Source organism: Odocoileus virginianus, chromosome 19 (assembly GCF_023699985.2).
Source record: "Odocoileus virginianus isolate 20LAN1187 ecotype Illinois chromosome 19, Ovbor_1.2, whole genome shotgun sequence".
In the NCBI taxonomy this organism is placed as follows: domain Eukaryota; kingdom Metazoa; phylum Chordata; class Mammalia; order Artiodactyla; family Cervidae; genus Odocoileus; species Odocoileus virginianus.
This window is the reverse complement of record NC_069692.1, coordinates 24,880,780-24,903,017: the sequence shown is the minus strand read 5'-3', so window position 1 is coordinate 24,903,017 and position 22,238 is coordinate 24,880,780. Positions and strand designations below refer to the sequence as shown.

The 22,238-nt window shown below is 35.0% G+C and overlaps 1 protein-coding gene across 3 annotated transcripts in view; it reads right to left on the bottom strand.

Annotated features, from left to right (window-relative positions):
• Positions 1-4,759: 4,759 nt before the first annotated feature.
• Positions 4,760-22,238, bottom strand: part of SESN1 (sestrin 1) — a 111,522-nt gene continuing 94,043 nt past the window's right edge. For 2 of the 3 annotated variants that reach the window (XM_020876615.2, XM_020876616.2), the window contains exons 2-10: positions 19,481-19,546; positions 18,486-18,686; positions 17,443-17,625; positions 15,034-15,276; positions 12,887-13,034; positions 10,455-10,567; positions 7,956-8,146; positions 6,602-6,746; positions 4,760-5,931 (exon numbers count right to left, since the gene is read on the bottom strand). In XM_020876615.2, the coding sequence (XP_020732274.2) occupies positions 5,845-5,931; positions 6,602-6,746; positions 7,956-8,146; positions 10,455-10,567; positions 12,887-13,034; positions 15,034-15,276; positions 17,443-17,625; positions 18,486-18,686; positions 19,481-19,546 (1,377 nt within the window). In that variant the 3' untranslated portion in view covers positions 4,760-5,844. Of the gene's footprint in view, positions 5,932-6,601; positions 6,747-7,955; positions 8,147-10,454; positions 10,568-12,886; positions 13,035-15,033; positions 15,277-17,442; positions 17,626-18,485; positions 18,687-19,480; positions 19,547-22,238 lie in introns of those variants that run through there. The other variant, XM_070449996.1, reaches the window with a different exon arrangement.

Here is a 22,238-nt window from a genome sequence, read left to right as displayed (position 1 = left end):
GTTCCCTTGTCTTCAATTTTTTGGATGAGTTTGGTGTTGACTTTTCTTTAAATGTTTGGTATAATTCAGTGAAACCATTTGGTCCTGGGCTTTGTTGAGTTTTTAATTACTGATTCCAGTCTCCTTACTAGTTATCGTTCTTTCAGATTTTCTATTTCTTCATGATTCCTTCTTGGTAGGCTGTGTGTTTCTAAGTTATTCAATTTGTCGATGTACAGTGTATAGTATTCTCTATCCTTTTTTTTTTTTTAATATTGGGAATGTCTCATTTTTCATTTCTGATTTAATATTTTTTCTTAATGCAGTTAAAGATTTGTCAATTTTGTTGATCTTTTCAAAGAAGTCTTAATTTTGTTGTATTTTTTCTATTGTGTTTTTTATTTATCTCTGCTTTGATCTTTCTTTCCTTCTGCTAGCTTTGGGTTTGGACTGTTCTGTCTAGTTCCTTGACAAATGAAGTTGCAATGTTGATTTGAGATTGTCTTTGCTTTTATAGTCTAAGAGTTTATAGCTGTAAACTTCCCTCTTAGCACAGCATCTGTAAATATTGGTGTTATGTTTTTATCTCAAGATATTTTCTAAGTCCATTTGTAATTTCTTCTTTGCAGTGGCCTTTTAAGAGTATGCTGTTTCATTTCCATATACTTGTGGACTTTCCAGCTTTTCTTTCTGCAATTGATTGTTAGGTTCATTCCATTATGATCAGAAAAGATACTTTGCATGCAATCTTTTAAAATTTGTTAAGACTTGTTTTGTGGCTTAGTATGTGGCAATCCTGGAGAATGTTCCGTGTGCCCCTGAGAAGACTGTATATCTTATTGTTATTTTCTGTATACGTCTGATAGATTCAACTAGTCTGTAGTGTTCAAGTCCTCTTTTTTTCCTTATTTATCTTATGTTGGTTCTATTCATTTTTGGAAGTGAGTATTTTTAAAAGTATTTATTTGGGTGCATTGGGTCTTAGTTGCAGCATGCAGGATCTTTGTTGTATCACGTGGGCTCTCTAGTTGTGGTGCATGGGTTCGGTAGCTGCAGCATGCAGTCTTTAGTTGCTCCATGGCATGCGTGACCTTAGTGCCCCAGCCAAGGATCCAACCTGTGTTTTCTGCATTGCAAGGAGTACTCTTAACCACTGGACCACCAGGGAAGTCCCTGGAAGTGGATATTGAGTCTCTTACTATTATTGTGTTGCTATTTCCTGGGCTTCCCTGGTGGCTCAGTGGTAAAGAATCTGCCTGCCAATTCATGAGATGTGGGTTTGATTCTTGGGTTAGGAAGATCCCCTGGAAAGGGACATGCCAACTCACTCCAGTATTCTTGCCTGGGAAATCCCATGGACAGAGGAGCCTGGCAGGCTACAATTCATGGGGTCGCAAAGAGTCAGACATGACCTAGCTACTAAACAACAAATCTGTTTCTCCCCAGTTCTATTAACATTTGCTTCCTATGTTTAGGAGTGTTAGTATTGGATGACTATATATTTATAACTGTTTTATCTTCCTGGTGAATTGGCCCTTTTCTCCGATGTTCATAGAGCCACCTCTGCTCTTGTGGTTACCATTTGCATGGAGTGTCTTTTTCTATCCTTTCACACTCAGCCTATATGTGTTCTTAGATCTAAAGTTAGTTTCTTATAGACAGCATATAGTTGGATCCTCTTTTTTATTTTATCCATTCAGCCAATCTGAGTCTTTTGATTGGGGGATTCAATCCATTTATTACATTTGATATAATTACTAATAGGGAAGGACTTGCTATTTTGTTTTCTGCAAGATTTGTAGCTTTTTTTGTACCTCAGTCCCCCTCTTCCTCCTTTGTGTTTCATTGACTTTTTTTTGGAGTTACACGCTTTGATTTCCTTCTCATTTCTTTTTGTGTAAATTCTAAAGAGATTTTCTTTGTGGTTACCATGGGGATTATGTTTAAAAATGTTATAAGTTTATTTTGATAAGAAGTTGATTTGCATACAAAACTCCATTCCTTTACAGCTCTGCACACTCCCTACTTTATGTCCCCACAAGTCCTTTAGGCTCTCTCACTTTTCATTTTTATCTCTGACTTGATAATATCAAATAAACTCTGAGGTTATTATTGATAATATCAATAACTCTCCAAGGTCTTTCTTCTCTCTGATCAAATTGCCTGTTGTAGTCAATTTTTTCCTTATTCAGTTATTGTATTCTTCAGCTCCAGAATCTGATTCTTTTTTATTCTCTTTGGTGATATTCTCGTTTTGTTCATGCATCATTTTCCTGATATGTCAGCCTTGTTCTCTTTTTCTCTTTAGTACACTGAGTATCTTTAAGACAATTGTTTAAATTTTTTTTTTTAAGGTTTTATTGAATTTGTTACAATACTGCTTCTGTTTTATGTTTTGGAAGAGGGTCTTGGCCCTGAGATAGGTGGAATCTTAGCTCCCCGACCAGGGATTGAACATGCACCCTCTGCACTGGAAGGCGACTTCTTAACTACTAGACTGCCAGGGAAGTTTCTAAAATTCTTTGTGGGGTAATTCAGAGTCCTACATTGCTTTAGGGTTGGTTTCTGGGGATTTATTTTGTTTTTTTAGATTTTGCCACATTCTCCTGCATACACACACACACACACACACACACACATATTTATATACCTTGCAGTTTGTTGTGATTTGGGCATTTGAAAAATAGCTACCATTTCCAGGGATGTATCTTCTTTGGACAAGTGTATATGTTTTTATTCCAGGATATATCATCTGCTTTTAGCTGTCGTCTTAATTTCCCTAAGAGGCTTGCCTCTGTTTCTTCTCAGGAGCTTCCTGTTCCAATTTCTGTTTTATTCCTATCTGTATTCTTTTGGGTCCCCTGCACCTGCCTATATAACTATAGATTCCCTGCTGTTCTAATGTACTTCTGTGCTCAGTGATCTACAACTGGCATCCAAACCATTCTACCTCTCCTCCTAGTGCTCCAAGTCAGATGAGATAGAATCCAGTCCCTCAAACACAAACGTTCACCTTTTTTCTTTTGCTCCCGAGGGAGAAGCGGGGAATTAGGAGTTTCCTCTCAATTGCTGCCGTGCTGTACGCCAGGTTAGGACAAGCAAAATGCCCCAAATTTACCTCCACCGTTTGGTGCACCCTCCTCCTGGTTTGTGTTTGCCTGAGCTGTAGCTTCCCAAGTGGTTTCTAGAGTTCTCACAAAGGTATTTGGTCCTTCTATTGTTGTTAGTTCAGTGTCTCCATTGGGAATAAGGACCTGGTACATCATAGGTAATGTCACTCCCCATCTACCTGCCTTTGCTTTTCCTTGATATTCACTAGTCACAAATATTTAACAACATTTCAGAGTATCTTAATGAGTGAAAAGTGCCTGGAAAACATTCTTATCCAACAAGTTTTATTTACTTATCTACCAATGGTCTGTTATCAAGATAATGTGAAATAGGTAAACTGTTAAAATTCATTTAAAAACTAAGATTTTATTCCTCTAAGTTAAAAATATCACCAGTATTTATATGGAGTTAAATAACTGTGGTAAATGTATTTAGAATTTAATCTCATTCTTAAAGAGATACTGAATTAAGTATTGCCTAATAAAAAAGTTCCCTAATTTTTACTAAAAAAGTGATCTAAAAAATTGAATCTTGGAAACCTCAACCAGAAATCTATTCATGGTTATTTAAGAAAAATAATTCCTCTTGTGGGGAAAAGTTTTGATAGCCCATATTCTGTTTTACTGCCTTCAATTATTTTGGAAACTATTAGTTTCAGAGATAAATAGCAATATTAAAAACACTATGTTTAGTTTTGAGAAAACATTAACAGGAAACACCTGTTAAATTGGAGGTGTTGAAACATCAACTTTGTATCACAGGCATGCCTTTATTACTTTAGGTACCAGCATACTTTCTTACTCATTAAAATTTTCATTTCGTCTCATGATTTCTAAGTGGAATAAGATAATAAACTCAGTTTTTCTTGCTCATCCTACTACTGATTAGAACTTCTATTAGAAATGTTGTATTTTTAAGAGGAAGTGCCAAGAACAAAGAGCAGATGCAGAATGAGTAGAAATTTATCCAGTGCAGACTTACTTGTTGGATTCACCTGTATTGCTATGATGAAATAACCCAGCAGCAGACAAAAAAGCGCAGAGGCATGATGCAAATTCAACAGGTAAGACCATTTGTATATTATTATAAGCTAACTAGAAATGGGCTGATATATTTCTTTATAAAATATATTTAAGGCAGTGTTTATCTAAGGTGACAGTATTATCTTCTCACTAGAGTATGTAGCCATGAAGGTAGCTATAATACCTCCATTCAAAATTATGCCTCCCAGCTCCCATCCCAAACTATAATTTTATAGGCACTATCTTGTTACTCATCAAAACATTTATTGAGCTCAGTTATCACAAAAGCTTTGATTAAATTCAGAACTAATTGTTTGACAGTGTCATTTTTTGTTCTGTAGTGACTCCCTAATTTAACCCGCTTCTAATAATTCTTAATAATTGATCTCTAAAAATCTCAGTTCAAAATGGACAAGGCATGGGACTGTATCAGTTATTTCCAAGATAAAACTTTTCTTTGTAGCTCTCAAAATGACTGCAAGAGCTTGCCATTTAAATAATACATAATTCTGTAGTTACTGGAGTGGGGTGCCATTGCCTTCTCCGAATTCTGTAGTTAGGTGAGACCAAGTGTGATAGCTAATAAAAATCAGTAGAAACTAGGAATAATGACTGATTTTTAAGTCAGGACTTTTTGAGACAGCAAATAAAATTGGAGAAAAATTATTCTTTATTGAAAAATACTAATAATACTGACAGACTTCAAAAGCAATTCACGCTTCCAGAATACAAAGTACTTAATACATTTTTCAAGCCTGTTTGCATTTCAAAGTTAGCATTTTTGTAAATCAAATTTGATAACCTGACTAACAATATTTTCCAGCTTTACTATTTAGAGAGCTGCACAGTCTTTGAAGGGGGGCCATGAGGTGGGCAGGGGCAGAGGGGCAGAATGCAGCTGGGCCTGAGCAGCAGCTGCACAACAGTCCCCATAACGTCGGTGCTGGAAACACACACTGCACAAGACAGCTGCCCGCCAGTGTCACAGACCCTTGGGAAACAGCATATCAACAGGTAGCCAGCTTTTTCTTATAATTTAAACCTTTTTCATGTAAGATTGCCTTTTGAAGAAGTCTTTAAGAATGCCACTGTAATTTAATATCATCCAATAACTGAATTAAAAAAAAAACTATATGAAAAAAATGAGCTGTTGCCATCATAATGGTCTTTGATGAGCTGTGAGTAATTTTAGATGCAAAAAAATTAACATATATGTAAGTTTAATTTGGAACCACACAAATTTAATGTATGTAGGCTCAGATAGTAGCAGTGTTCACCTTATTACTGATAGCTTAACCGGAACAGCCACTCTATTCATTCCACCAGCAGGAATAGCAGCACCAATATCTAAAATTCTTTATGTATAAAAGCTTACATCATTATCAAAGTCCCATTCTTTGCATGCTCCAATTTTTGTTATTTTTTAACATAAAAGCAACAGATTTGGAGAGATACTATTTGCTGTATTAAAACAGTTATACAGCATCTTGTACTGTCAAAAAGCAAAATACTGTGAACAGCAGCCCTTCTTCACAGCTCTAAACTTGAAGCTGCCGAGCACTCACTGCTTGTGCCAGCAGTGGCATTTCCACAGTAAAATGGCAGAAACTAAAGGAATCATGGCACAATGGATTTTGAATTCTTTTATCTACCATTGGTCCTGGGGCTGAGTACCTTCCCCTTGTAGACTATATCTGCTGATCGTTCCATCATCTTTAATGGAGGAAAGGCATCAGGTCATATAGCGGGTAATGGCTCTCAGAGCATAAAGGAGTTCTGCTTGCATCCTAGCTTCTATAAGAAGCAGATTAACATGAACCTGAATATAAAACACAACATTATTTAAGATATGGTTATAAGCATTTACAATCAGTTTCAGTGCATTTAATCAACACCAAATATAAGTAATGTTTTATGTGTACCACTGAATAGCTTAACATGAGTCTTGGGTTTGTTGAACAGAGTATCAAGTTCTCAAAACAAAAGCCGTCTGATCTTTCTTGGAAATATGTTTTGAGTTTATATTTGATCATATCTCTTTAGGAAGGTTTGTTAAAATAATAAACTTTCCCTGCCGAATCATCATTAAATAATTTCTGTAGAGATGATTCAAAGATTCTCTTCTTTCTCCTAAGCCTGAACTTTGAAGACAGGCCAGCAGATCTGTTCTCCCTGTCATTCTTCTTTTACGTTAAACCAGTGGTCTCCAACCTTTTTGGCATTGAGAACCGATTTCTGGATGATTCAAGCACGTTACATTTAGTCTAATGTCATGCTGATCTGGCAGCAGGTACCCCTGGCCTGCAAGTTGGGGACCCCTGCTTTAAACCATAATAAGGTTCCCTTCCAAGGCATATCTATGACAGCTGTTCCGGAATGTTCTTCTCTGGGTCAGTAAAGGTGATGGAAAGGGCTGGAGACCCATTAGATTAGGTGAAGGAGAATAAGAACCACTGCTAAGTTACAAAGTAAACACAACAGGTACATACCTTCTCAGAGTGCTTGAACTGCCTCCAGAAGCTATCATACATTCTTTTGGTAACTTTTTCAGGAGTGCAAACAACAGTTTTGATATAAACTTTAAAGCTACGATCCAATAGCTGGTTAATTTCACCATAGTCATAGTCATCATATCTGTTATAAGACAATGTGAGAATTACTATATTTTTTATGTATAGTCTGTTTTCTTATAGAAGTACAGACATCAATAGTAAATGTTATATATTCTTTAATTCTCTTTATATAGGCAGCTGTCCCCTAAAATAAGAGCTTTACAATATTTAATTGGGGGTGGATGAATGAGTATAAAGGAGTAAGAAATAGAGAAGTCAGGGAGATGAACAAAAAATTTGCTAGTGCTGAAGTAACAGTATATACTTACAATCGTGAGTAAGCAACCACACTGAGGAACAAATTTTGGAAACAGTTTGAGTACTGATGATATTAAGAAATTAACAAATTAGACAATAATATTGATATATCCCATGATATATAAATTATAATCTACTTGTATAAATATTTTCTCATGTTTGCAGGGGTTCTTGGGTCAGATGAGAAAAAAAGAGTAGAAGTGTCTCAGAGGAAAGAATTGGTCTCTAAGATGGCCTCACAGTATCTATACTTAGGCCATTCTGCTTTAGGCCAGGATGGTCGTAGGCACCTGTGTCTGCTCTGCCCCACTGGAGGATACTTTCTACAACATCCAAGGATCTTCTGTCTCCTATTTGGTTTTTAGTGGAAAAGGGAGAAAACTCTTGTAAAGTTGGTCCTATATAACCATCCAGGAGTCTAAAGTCAATAGTCTGGCTACTGAGAAAATGAATAACCAAGAGAAAAGTCTGACTTTACAGCTAAAACAATCAGGAAGGAGCATAGTGTTGTGTATGTTAGAAGGTGGTGTATAGTGTGTGTATATAAATAGCATAATACTGATAAGAAAGTTTTGCATTTTATGAGGTATCATGGGAGTAGGTATTCTTTAGAAGGGCACTCTAAGAGTGCTAAGTTCCACGAAGGCAGAACTACAAGTGTGTCAGGAGAGAAAAGTGATACAAACACATAAATGTTCAGAGACAAACTCTGCCTCTTCCTCCATGCTCCTGGACAACCTTGCTTGTTGTTTAACTCTTATTCCTAACTCTCCGTCCTGCCTAGCTAGGTGAGAGGAAACACACTAAGCTGCAAAATATCAAGTTTCTGAAGCATAAAAAGCATAAAAATAAGCTCTTAGGGAGGGGATGGTTCTGAGTATATTAACATGTATATCTGCATATGTGTTTCAAGCACCTAAATGATTTCCCTAAAAGAAAATATCTCTTCATATATGTAAGAAAACAGACTAACCTGATTCCAAACATGCAGTGAATATAGTTCCAAATAGCCCGTCTGAGCATTGAGGTATCAACATCTTTGTGCATTGCCATTGTATTGTAAGTAAGATTGTAAGCAATGTGAAATTTTTCATCAATCAACTGTCCTACATCTGGATAAAGACGATTTACCAAAGAATAACCATGGTCTTCCCAACAATAGTCCTAAATACAGAGAACAGAACAAACGTGAATAATTAAAATCTGGTCAAATATAGTTCTATGTCTATTGCTCTGTGGTGCAGTGAGACTAGTGGCAGTTGAAATCTACTCTCTTTCTAGAACATCCCTAGCTTTCTGTTTCATTTGCATTCCAGTTTGATGTTTTCAATTTCTATACCACAACGAGCAAAAGTTAAATTTTGCAACTCCCCTAGTTTAAAAACCAGTGGGATCTCTGCTTTACCCACACATCACCCGTATTCTGCTTTCTCTCACTGTTGCCCCGGACAGCCTGCAGAGATGACTCATCTTGGGAGGCCACTCTCCTTTTATATTGCTGCAGGCATTCAAATGTCTTCAAATTTTGTAAATTTTTAATTCAACACATCCATCACTCATTCTTTTTCCTCCTAACCCCCCTTCCTCTTAGTTCTGTTACATCTTCTAATTAGTTTTCCTACATTAAATCTCCCCGTTTCCTTTTTTTCTACCTCAAACAAAACTTAATAAGCCTCTACTTCTACGTTGCTCCCACATTTGTTTTCCTAAAACACCTCTTTGATATTATGCCATCACTGTGGTCAAAACCTACAAGTCTGATCAATTTTAAAGTAACTTCCAACTAATCAGAAAAATCCTTTGCTTGAAGCTTTCAGCAGCCCAGCCAGTTTATGATACCTTCCCTCCCTCTGTCCTTCAACTTAGGCTCAATTATTGCCTACAGTCTTATCTTTTTACAATGCTCATGCTTTTCAACTATTCAAGTCTGTCAAATCCTAATCTGCCTCCAAAAAATTTTTCTAGTCCACATGATCTCTCCAATTGTAATTTATATTTCATGACACAACTTCACTACCAAGTAACATATTCTATATTTCTTCCTGTGCCTAATCTGCCTCCTTAAATAATGTTAGTTCCTTGAGCCAAGAAAAAAAAAAAACTCATAGTTCCCAAATAATTTCATAATTCTGCTAAAAGTTATCACTTAATACTAGCCCAATTACTAATTGGGCAAGTTAGAACTATCAACTCATAACAGTTCATATATTACAGGATAAATATATAAATCAAAATTTCCTATAAAGCTAAATTTGGGAGATGGGGTGGAAATATTTTGAATATTTATTTTTAAAGATGCAAGACAGGACTTTGTGCAATGTATTTTTGTAAATGCTTTTCAACATATTTGTCTTTGGTAGAGCTTCTTTGCTGCCACCAAATTGGTAAGACGCTACCGAAATGTTTAAATAAAGAGTTTTAATTAAAAAAAAAAAAAAAAAAAAACCAGACTGTTTAAGAAATACATTTTAAATGCACTATGTGTCTACTGATGGATTGGAAGCAGTCTTAGAAAACTGCAGCATAGAACAGATAAATGTTCCCTAATTGATGATCCTCAGCTTTTATTCTGGAACTAGAAGATACAGCAGTTGTTGCTCCTACAATATACCTGCAAAGCACTTAGCTTCCTGCCAAAGCAAAGAGAGAGGAGGGGCCTGGCATCCTGGAGGATGACAAGTCCGTAAGTTTCCATGGACTCGATATACACATAATTGTACTGGGAATTTTTACTGTGTATTTCAAAGTTAATGATTATGGAGCTAAACAAACTGGGTCTACCAACAATAATTTGACTCCCTACCTCACTAAAACTTTATTCTAAGAGATGGGCATTATTTTGGAATAAGATATATTTATATAAAAATCCTCTTCAAGATTTAAATTTGAAACTCTCAAAAATTCTCATTGCTTCAAATGACATTCAGTTCATATTTTACCAGGGAATTAGGTTATTGTAATCACCATGACTTATTTTATATGATATTTATAAGAACTCACCTAAATTAAAAAAACAAATTTGCTGTCCCTAAAAATTCTAATTTAAGCACGTTTCACTCTGATTTTCTCATCCTCTTTCCTTCTACCCACACACACACAATGCCTGAAATGTGAGGACATTTCTCTTGTCACAGAAGTGGCCTCACTTTAACACTGGTGCTCTGAAAAACAATGCTATAAATGTGAACTAGGTTCCAACACAACTATTTACTATTTAGTTATATTATGAACTTTGAGTTTTAGTATACCACCTGGGAACCTAGCCACTATTGTAATTTTGTTTTATGGGTGAGTGTTTTGAATTCTGAGAAACTGATTTATGAACTTTAACAATATTATAAATATATCTAAGGAACTGCATGTACATAGAAAAGTTATTTCTTTCTTTTCTCAAGTCCAGATGGTTCTTTCTAATTTTAAGTTAGATTGAGATATTTCTAACCAGTCATGTACATACAAGTTGTGATTTTACCTGGACTCGAAATGTTGGGACGTGCATTCCATGTCTAGAGAAATCCTTATAGCCATAACTAGTATCCTCAAAGTGACGTGATACATCTCTTGCTGGTGTAACTTCATCATCATCTGAAATAATTTTTTAAAAAAGCTACTGAAAGCTTTTCAAAAACAGGATACTAGTTAAAATTCATTTTACCTATAACAAGTAAAAATAGGATAACCCTTTTTCTGATATTTAGTAACCAATATCAACTAAAGTCTTAAAATTATAAAGAAGTTGCTTAATAGTAAATGGAATATAAAGGTTAAAAAATATACTCATGGTTGCATTTACTGTGCTTTTCATTCCTCTCTTTCACAGATCCTCTCTTCCTCTGTATCCCCTCTCTATAGATGTTAGGCTCTATTTAAAAGTATGTACTCCAAGTAAGAATACCCTTTTGAAATTATCTTTATGCTATTAACAAATCATCTGTGTTCTAAACTTTAGCACTTGGACTAGTTTTAGTTGAATATTAATGTCATACAATATGTAAAATGATCTAACAGCTTCCCTGATGCCTGAGATGGTCAAGAATCTGCCTGCAACACAGGAGACATGAGTTCGATCCCTGGGGCAGAAAGGTTACTTGGAGAAGGGAATGGCTGCCCACTCCAGTATTCCTGCCTCAGAAACTCCATGAACAGAGGAGCCTGGTGGGCTATAGTCTGTGGGATCTCAAAGAGTCAGACACAAATGAGCAACTGACACAAACAGAAACACTTCTGAAATGAATACAGGAAAGAGGCTCAACACTCTAAGCCTTTTTAGATTATTTTCATGTTTAGGAGTTGATGAGATTATAGTTTCAAGTAAACAGAATCAAAGACTTCTCAGGTTAACATCAAACCTCCATTTATACAAATTTGATTTTTTCTTTGCTATTAAACTTGGTTTTAATATGTACTCTTTGTCCCACTGTATTATTGTCAAAATATATTGACACTATAACTTCTTTCCTTTCCTAGTTTACGTATTAAATCCTATAGGTAACATTTGATAAAGGCCTAACAAAGGGTTTAAGCTGTTAGTTATCTAATAAGTAGTTCCTTTTCACAAATTAAGAATTTTAAAGCTGGAAGTAACTATTAGGCCTTTATGAATGCAACTTCATATTAAAGAAAAAAAAAAAAGGAATGCTCAATGCTAAATGACTTAACATTCACAAAGTTTATTAGCAGTGATTTTAGAATCTAATCAAATATCCTTGCTCTTCGTCTATTTTTACTTTAACTCCCTTTTCTGGAAGTAGGACTACCTATGCAATAGCCTTTCTAAAAGGAAAGACATATTCAAATTCAACTTAGAAGTTTTGCACAGCAAAGGAAACCATAAACTAAACAAAAAGACAGCCTACAGAATGAGAGAAAATATTTGCAAACAAAGCAACTGACAAGGGATTAATCTCCAAACATACAGCTTATGCAGCTCAATACTGAAAAACCAAACAACCCAATCAAAAAAAATGGGCAGAAGAGCTAAACAGACATTTCCCCAAAGAAGACATATAGATGGCCATTAGGCACATGAAAAGATATTTAATATCACTAATTATTAGAGAAATGCAAATCAAAACAACGGTGAGGTTATCACCTCACATCAGTTAGAATGGCCATCTTCAAAAAATCTACAAACAAATGCTATAAAACTGTTGTTGGGAATGTAAATTCATGCAGTCCCTATAGATAACAGTACAGAAGTTCCTTAAAAAACTAAAAATAGAGCTAACATCTGATCCAGCAATCCCACTCCTAGGTATGGGTCCAGAGAAAATCAAAGTTCAAAAAGATACATGCACCCCTATGTTTACAGCAGCACTATTTATAATAGCTGAGACACGGAAGCAACCTAAATGTCCACTGACAGCAGTAGATCGAGAGGTGGTACATATATCAATGGACTATTATTCAGCCATAAAAGAGAATGAAATAATGCCATTTGCCACAACATGAATGGACCTGGAGATTACCCTATTATGTGAAGTTAGAAAGAAAAAGACAAACATCATACAATACAGCTTATATGTGGAGTTGTAGAAAACCTGTGGTGACCAAGGGTTTGGGATGCAGCTGGGGTGTGGGAGGGGTGGGGGTACGGGGAGGGGAGGGATAAATTGGGAGTTTGGGATTGACATATACACACTACTATATATAAAACAGATAACTAATAAGGAGCTACTGTATAGCACAGGGAATTCTACTCAAAACTCTGTACTGACCTGTATGAAAAAGGAATCTAAAAGTGGATATATGTATAACAGATTCATTTTGCTATACACTTGAAACTAACACAACATTGTAAATCAACTGTATTCCAACATGAAAAACTTATTTAAATTGTCTTTAAAAATTGGGCTCTTTTTTGGAAATTATAATAGACATTGACTATGTAATGGCTGCTTTTACCTGAAGAGAAGACAAACATGCTCTCTCTTTTTTCTATTTCAAAACGTGAAGCCATCTCTTCCTGACTTGCCTCCTCTTCTTCTCGACATTCCTGTAACTGCTTCATCTTTTCCATGAGGGCTTCAACCTCAAAGAAGGAATCACTTACCTTAAACAAAAGTGCAATTAAGGTTGTTACATATGTCAAACATGGAATGAATTTTATTAAGTCTATTTCATAAGAATTTGCATCTTAATACAAGAAAAATAGATCTTATAACTTTAATGCACATGAATGAATCAAAAACAATTATTTTGGCCTATCATATATACAGATACATAAATGTTAAAATTTAAAACAATAGAAAGATTTTAAGAACACATTCTAATGTTTAAATTTTTATTTCAAAAGTTAGTAATATTACTGTCATTAAGTTTTAAAACTTAAAATTTAATACTACCTGTCAGTTTAAAACAGAAATGAGTTACACTTTTACTTGCTCAGTAAAACAAATAAGGTATACAAAATATAAAGTGGTTTTACATCAACTTTGTACACTGGGCATATTGTCAATAGACAGGCATATGTCAGCTATATTGTGGGTTTAGTTCCAAACCATTAGAATAAAGCCAGTATCACAACAAAGCAAGTCAAGAATTTTTTTGGTTTTCCAAGGCATATAAAAAGTTAGAGTAGTCTTTAATGTGTGCAATAGTATTATGTCTAAAAAACAATGTACATACCTTAAAAAAATCATTACTAAAAATACTTAACACCTGAGAATAGGGAGCTTATCTACTAGAGAACTTTTTTAAAAAAATTATATTACTTAAAAAAATTATATTATTTCACTATTATTTCATTTAATTGAGGGATAACTAGGAACAGTACTTCTTTAGCCTCGTACTAAATCAAAGGTGGGCAAAGAATCCAATTCTCAGCATCCTAACAACTGATGTACTCACCCTTACTCCATCTTATAACCTTTAAACTTTGATAAATAATCAATGGCCATATGCGGGCCTCTCACATGAATCCAGATAGCTCAAAAGAGGGTGAAACTGATGGTCTTGGGCCTTATCAGCACAGCACAGCACAGCAACCAACCTTGGGAAAATGATTTTCCTTCCTGTGCTAATCTCACCATATGTAAACGCTACCTCTTATATAGTACCTGACAAATCTTAAGCACTGTAGTAGGCCTTTTACCTCTCTAGAGACATTTCACTTAAACTTTGCAATAACCTTGTGTTTGACCTTTATTTAGAAATGAAAGAATGGGGGGTCAGGGAGGGTAGATAACTTGCCAACAGTCAAATAATATGTTAACAGTCAAGTAGTTGTTAAAGTCAAACATAAATTCAACCTGTCCAAATCTGTCTTCAAGGAATAATACAACTGAGAAAATCTGTGTGAAGCATTGAGAAGGCTATACCGTTGTTTCTACTTGGAAATATAAACCCTTGCTCTTTCACTACAGCTAAAGAATGCAGAAGGGATTTTGACACATCATATATAGGAGTTAAAACTTGCTTACAGAAAATTCAACTCATTGTGATCTGTTTCCAAGGAATAACAAAGCTGAGAAAATATAAATGCCAGAGAAGAGAAGGAATAGACGTAAAAGCATTTTAATAAATTTACATTCACTTCTATATATATTTGTGAGAAGTTAAAACGTGAAGAAGTATTTTAAAAGGAGAAATTCCAGATCAAAGCTGATTAACTCTTCTAAAAGATAAACAATTGAGATGACAGCCTGTTTCTTTTGTGAAAAAGGGAAGAATGGGATGTGATCAGCAGCAGGCAGTTTGTATCATCAAGTTCCCCTCTCTTCAGTCTTCCCTCATCTCACATTCAGTAGCCATTCAACACTAGCTGGCCCTGGCACATCCTGGTGGCTTCCAGTCCTGAAGTTATTCGAATGGAGTCTCCTGAAGGGTCTTATAATTATGTATAAGTCATATAATTTTGTATATGTCCCTTAGCATCAGACACTATAGTGCTCAGCATTTGGAGGCAGTCAAATACTTGCTGAATGAATAGATCAGGGGGCCTAATACCTTTTTGGACTTAACAGGGTAAATTTTCCTAAAAGCCAAAAAATAATACAACAGCAATTACTGTGATTAGTTTTACAACAACCCTGTAACAAATAGATACTTACCGAAACATTTCCTGCTGAGTTGACCTGCATCTCATCCATGCTGTGATTGCCGTTTGTAATGTCACAGATGCAGTAGTTACTAACAGAAGGAGGTCTGAATGTGTGGCCACCATCACAATGAATTTCTGGACTGATTCCACAGCCAAATGTGAACGAGGCAAGAGAATGATAGTGTGTGAGTAGAACTACTGCATGTACCAGTTCTGCAAGGGACCAGCTATGCTCTTCAGCTTTTAAAAGTCCCTTGGGGAAAAAAATGAGAATATATTTTTATACTGGGGTATGGTGTTGGTGAAAGAATATAGTTCATCTTGGTATTTAATCCACTGAAAACAGGATTAGTTACTGTATAAAACTTAGGATAAAATGACAATTTGAGGCATGTAGAACTCAGAATTTACTAATTTTTATGAATACATTTAAAAAAAATTGAGCTTAACATAATCTGATAATGACTAATTCATTATTATTTTATCTGAAATCTTGATTTAAAAATGCAGTAGAATACATTTTGTTTAAGGCAGTTGCTGTGTTTCACACAATGGATTATGAATGCATTAACTATGTTGTTAGTGTGAAGTTTCAAACCAAATGTAATAAATTTGAGTTTAAAGTAGAAGCTACTGTGGAAAATATGCCTGTTTTTCTTTAATATCAGGCTTCCTCAAAGAATTTTTAAGATAGTGGTTTGAACAACTTGACTCTGAATATGTCTAAATTGTCAAATTATATTTATTTTAAAAATTATGCTCGAGGTAAAGTCTACAATTCTTAAAAGTCTTACAAATCTGTTTCCATTCTGCTTCATTATCTATTTTATAGTATTGTATAATTTTATATTACTAGACAATATAAGACATTGCATTAATCATATTCAAATCTTATATCTCCTTGAAAATAAGATGCTTCAATTATATAAAAGTATCTAAAATACTCTTGGGAATTCCCTGGCAATTCAGTGGTTAGGACTCTGACTTCCACTGCAGGGGGCACAGGTTTGATCCTTGGTTGGGGAACTAGGATCCCATAAGCCTCATGGCATGGCCAATAAATTATTAAATTATATATATTATATATATATAATATATATATAATATTATATATATTATATATATATATAATAATATATATTATATATATTATATATTAAATTATTATTAAAGAAAGAGAAATTTTTAAAAATTTCTACTGCATGGCAGATTCTTTTAGAGAAAATCAATCTACTTTTATTCTATTATCTTTATTATCAGACAGTAAAGAATCTGCCTGGAATAGAGGAGACCTGGGTTTGATCCCTGAGTCGGGAAGATCCCTGGGAGAAGGGAATGGCTACCCACTCTATAGTTTTCTTGCCTGGAGAATTTCATGGACAAAGGACCTGGCAGGCTCTAGTCCATGGGGGTCACAAAGAATCGGACATGAATGAGCGTTTAACACTTTTTTTTTTTTTTTTTTGAGTGTGTAACACTTTCAATAGAACCAAAAGAAACTAGTTTAAGATGGTATTTTGCAAAGATATACAAGACACCACTTTACATCTATCAGAATGGCTAAAATCCGAACACTGACAACAGCAAATGCTGACAAGTATGTGAAGCAACAGCAATGCTCATCCATTGCTGGTGGGAACACAAACTGGTACAGCCACCTCAGAAAACAGTTTCACAGTTTCTTATAAAACTAAACACAAGCTTACCATACAATCCAGCAATCCCAGTTATTTACCCAACTGAGTTGAAAACTAATGTCCATCAAAAAACCTGCATGTGAATGTTTACAGAAGTTTTATTCATAATTGCCAAAAACTGGGAGTAACCAAGATGTCCTTCAACAGGTGAATGGACAACTGTAGTACATCCACACATTGGGGTATTTTTCAGCAATAAAAAGAAATGAGCCATCAAGTCATGGAGGAACCTTAAATGCATACTGACAAATAAAAGAAGCTAGTGTGTAAAGGTTATATACTGTATGACTCCAACTATATGACATTCTGGAAAAGGCAAAACTATGAAGACAATAAAAGGAGTAGTAGTTTCAGGAGGAAGGGAGAGAGATGAATAGGGGGAGCATAGGAGATTTTTAGGGAAGTGAAACTATTCTGTATGACACCATAATGATGGATAACATAACATTATACATTTGTCAAAACCCATAGAACTGTACAACACAGTGAACCCCAAAATAAATTACAGACATTATTAAGTCATCAATTGAAGCAAATGTACTATGCTAATACTAGAAGTTAGTAATAAAGAAAACAATGTGTGTGTGGGGGAGGGGGTGGAGGGTTGAAGTGGGTAGAATATGGGAACTCCCTGGACCATTTTTCTGTAAACCTAAAACTGCTTTAAAAAATAGTCTATTAATTAAAATAAAAAAGACACCCTAAATATATTCTCTGCTTACCTCAATATGTTCTTTGGTAATAAGCCAAGGTCTATGGGCTAACACTTTGTTAAGTTCTCCTAAATTTTGTAGTTTTTGAGGAGCATTCTCTAAACCATTAAGCCACTTGGGGTCTCCACCAACATGAAGAAAATCATTCACATGGAGATTCACTAAGTAGGAGCACTGATGTCTTGCTGCAGCCTTAAGAGAAAACAAAAGATGATTCTAACTATACACATTAAAATCTTGAACAAGTCTTTCTTTACAATGTGCAGAACAGTTAATTTTTTGATTAGTATGTTCTCAAATTTTCCATACACTACAGAAATGAAGTTTTCATACAAACATTCAAAACTTCACATATGCTATAGAAAACACCTCAAAAATATCCCATGAACAAAAATTATCTGATAAAAGTATTTGAATCTTAGAAAAATTCTATACCTATTGTCAGAACCTGATTAAGAAGAAACTTCACCTAAGATGCCAACCATAAAACAATGGAATCTTATTTATAAATGAACATGAGTAAAAACCACTTATGTTAACCTGAACTATTTATATAGTAGTGAAATAATCTTGTTTTCTACTTTATTTTCTTATTTAGTAGGAAATGGTTCTCAATAAGGGCTTCCCTGGTAGCTCAGCTGGTAAAGAATCTGCCTGCAATGCAGGAGACCCCAGTTTGATTCCTGGGTTGGGAAGATCTGATGAAGAAGGAAAAGGCTACCTACTCCAGTATTCTTAGGTTTTCCTGGTGGCTCAGCTGGTAAAGAGTCCGCCCACGATGGGGGAGACCTGGGTTCAATCCCTGGGTTGGGAAGATCCCCTGGAGAAGGGAAAGGCTACTCACTCCAGTATTCTGGCCTGGGGAATTCCATGGACTCAACAAAGTGTAAATACATATTAGTTTTCCTATTATTTAGAAAGAGGAAAAACAGATACTGCTTAACAGGAATTCAATTAGAAGTTGGAATATAAGTATTTATTCCTGTGTTTGAAGCATTAACCATATCTTAAAAAGATTAATAAAGCAGGGAGAAAGGAGATTATTTACAAACCATTATTCCAATGTAGTGCCGATAATGTAGGGGTAATGGCCCATCCATTTGCAGTAGATAGTGTTGAGTTTTTAAGAAACTTTCTAAATACTGTGGGTGAAAAACCATCACTAAGGTAATATTATCCAAACGACCCAAAGCAGCAAAAGAATCTGCAAATAAAGTATGCATCTGTGCGTCTTCACTCCCCACTTGGAGAATCTGTATGAAAGAGAGGAAAACCATGGTTACAGAAATTGTAAATCGGTGTTAAAGAAAACATGGAAGGGGGAGAAATAAAGCATGCATGCACACTGCATTGTGTGTGTCATTTAGAAGCCAATTAAATTTGGCTTAAGAAAAGGATGTTATAATTCTACAAATTTAACTCAACTGGTTGCAAGATAGGAGAATAAACAGTCATATATCATGTAGCAGGGGAGAAACAACAAAGGCCATCTAGATAGGCTGCTTGTAGGCTTGGCCAGAATCCAGATAAAGAAGCAGATTTAGATTATCACATTTGCAGAGCTTGCAGACACTAATGCCTTTCCTTTTAACAACACCTACACTCCCACAACTTAGAGAACCAAAATTAACAGTAAACAATCCTTGTGAAAACAAAGCATAGAAACATTTACACATTTTAGAATTAAAGATCTAAGCTAGCATTGATACCAGCCTGTGGAGCTGGCCAAGACCAAGTAACTCAGCGTATGGGCACACTTAAACAACATCTAAATATAAGCGGGCGGCATATCATTGGTCAAAAACAAGTCTTGCCTTTGCTTGATTAATCATGGGTGTTAGAAAAGTGTCATGAAATACTAGAAGTCAAAGTGACTATAATAGCTTTCTAATCCTACAGATTCACTGCCAAAGCATGATGATTAACAATGATCAACTCTGTGTAAAGCATATTGTTGACCAACAATTGTTCAGATGCCAAGATGTAGGTCATGAAAGCTTTTCCTTAAAAGCATACAGTTCACTATGTACTTTTACAAACAACATACCTCCTTTTCTGGGATGAATCTGCTTGGTCCCTGTCCTAGTGGTCGAGGAATTCTAATTCCAAGTTCCTAGAAAAGAAAATTACACCATCTCAGGCCGCTAGCAGTAAACAACATGAACTGAGGGCACAGGAATGGGAGGAAAAAACAACCAGTTGAACAGAGCCTGGCTTGTTTTGGTGGTTTGTTTTCATGACCATATATATGGTCCTCTTTTTGCATCACATAGCTGACAACGGTTTATAATAAGAATCTAACTAAAAACAATAAAACCTGTTTCACTAAAACCAGAGTTTTGCATAAAGTACTTGGCAGAAAGTCTAGGACAGAAAGTTCAGCACATAGCAGCCAACCCTGTGGACTGTCAGTGATACAAAATAAGACCAATGTGTTTATACGGCCAAAACCCAAGCAACCAAAATATCAATCCCTGCGCATCTTGTCAGGAAGTGAAAAAGTCATAATCTCCACCTAGATATCTTAAACTGAAAGAAGTATAATTATTATTACATCTATAATAATACTTCACAAGAACAGAAATATTATGAAAAATAAAAGTTATTTAAACCCACAAAAGAGAAAGTGCTGCAGGACATGGTTTCTCTGTGGTTGAGTAAAACAATTTTAGAAAAATTAATTTTGTGAGTTTTCCTTAAAATTTTAATTTATAGGATCTCATTGACTTCACTTATATTTTTGAGCTCAACTAATTAAGAAATGGTTTTCTACCCTTTGACATAGGGAACCTAGAATTCTGTATTTTGTGTGACAATGTACTATGGTTAACAAAAACTGACAATTACCATACCAGCTTTTCCCTCAATGCAATATGCTTATAGAAACAAAACCAAAATATAATTCGGCCCCCCTCCCTTTTTTTTTTTGAGTTCATGTCCTATCTGTCTTGTCTCTAGGCAAACAAACCCACCTTCTTTAACAACTAAATATTAACCCTTGCTTATATAATTACATACAAATACTATTTCCATCCTCTCTTTACTGCTTCCAAAAGTCCTTCATGATATAAACCAGATGCTTTTCTTTTAAAGGAGAAAAAAAGGTGTGGGAGGTTGGGGGGGGGGGGCGGCGAAGTGATACAGACAGAGAAGAACATATGGCAGCAATTCAAGAAATTTGGTCCAAGTGAATGGAAACCTTTTGAGCAGAACTGATTTAGGCAGGCAGGAAAAAATCGAAGAGAATCTTAATCAGTAGAACTCAAGATTCAGATTTGAAGTAGGCTCTATTTGCAAACTAAATCTAAAATTTTACATAGGTTTCAAGTAATTTTGTATTAGAGGTCAGTGATTTTTTACTCTGATAATTACACACTTACTTATACTGAAGATAGTAATGTCTCTTAACCATATCCTTCACTGAGGAGGCACTAAATTTGCTGGTCCAGCTATGTATGTGTCTCAGTTTAATATCCTATAATAAATGCAAGGAAACAACCCCATATTCCTTCTATTCAATACACAATCTGGGCACAAATGCAGCTATTTATATAAAATGATGACTGTTGGCTTTTCTAACTGCTGAATTTCTGATCTAATTACATACATTTCAAAGAAAATATTATGCGCAAGATTTCAAGGCTAAAATTAATATTTATCCTTTTTAATTTCTTTACTATCTTATTTAAACAAAATGCATTTTAGCAACACACCCTACTTTTCAGGGGTTTATTATTCACTTTATACATAAGACACTATTCCTGAAACTTCAGTATACAAAAAGATGTCATTTCAAAGAAAGAGAAATGAATTATTCAACAAATGATTTTGATACAACTGGGGACCCACTCAGAAAAAAGTGAAACTGGAGCCTTAAATCATACTTTAAGTACATATTGTATATGTACTTTACATACACAATAAATCATATGTAAGTAAAAAAAAATTACAATATTAGAAGAAAATATTTGTGGAGTTAGATCTAAAAATGCAACAAAACCCAGAAGTCAAAAAATGTAAGACTGGTAAGTTTGATGACAAATATACTTTCATATGGGAAAAATAAACATATATAAAGTTTAACAAACAGAAAACTTGGAAATATGTTTGTAACTCACACAGACAAGGGCTTTTTAAAAAATACATAATAACAAATCACTAATAAAACCCAAGAACCTGATAGAAAAAATGAACAAAGGACATAAACACTTCAAAGAAAAGGATACATAAATGTCTGAAAAAATGATCAATCTTCACAAAACAACTGCTGTTTAACTACATTGAGATACAATTTTTCACCTAAAAGACTGCTTAAGATCAAAAAGTTTGATGATAGACTATGTTGGAGAGGGGGTGGAGAAATAGCTATTCAATACTTATACATCTCTGATGGGAGTGTTTTAAAATGTAAGGAAAAAAGATCAAGAAATATATAAGAAGTACAAATTACTGCAACTTCCAGGAGGGCAATCTGAAATACTGATCAAAATTTAAGTTACATACCCTAATTGAAAATTCCATCCTAGACATTAACCTATGCTCACATTTTTGAAATGTCGTATGTAAAAGTATAATTACTGTCACCCTGCTTACAATTGTATAAGATATAAAACCACCTAAGTGCTCATCAATAGAGGACTGTTTCAATAAAGTTTACTATGACCATAGACTAGAACAGCATGCTGCTGCTGCTGCTAAGTCGCTTCAGTCGTGTCCAACTCTGTGCGACCCCATAGACGGCAGCCCACTAGGCTCCCCCGTCCCTGGGATTCTCCAGGCAAGAACACTGGAGTGGGTTGCCATTT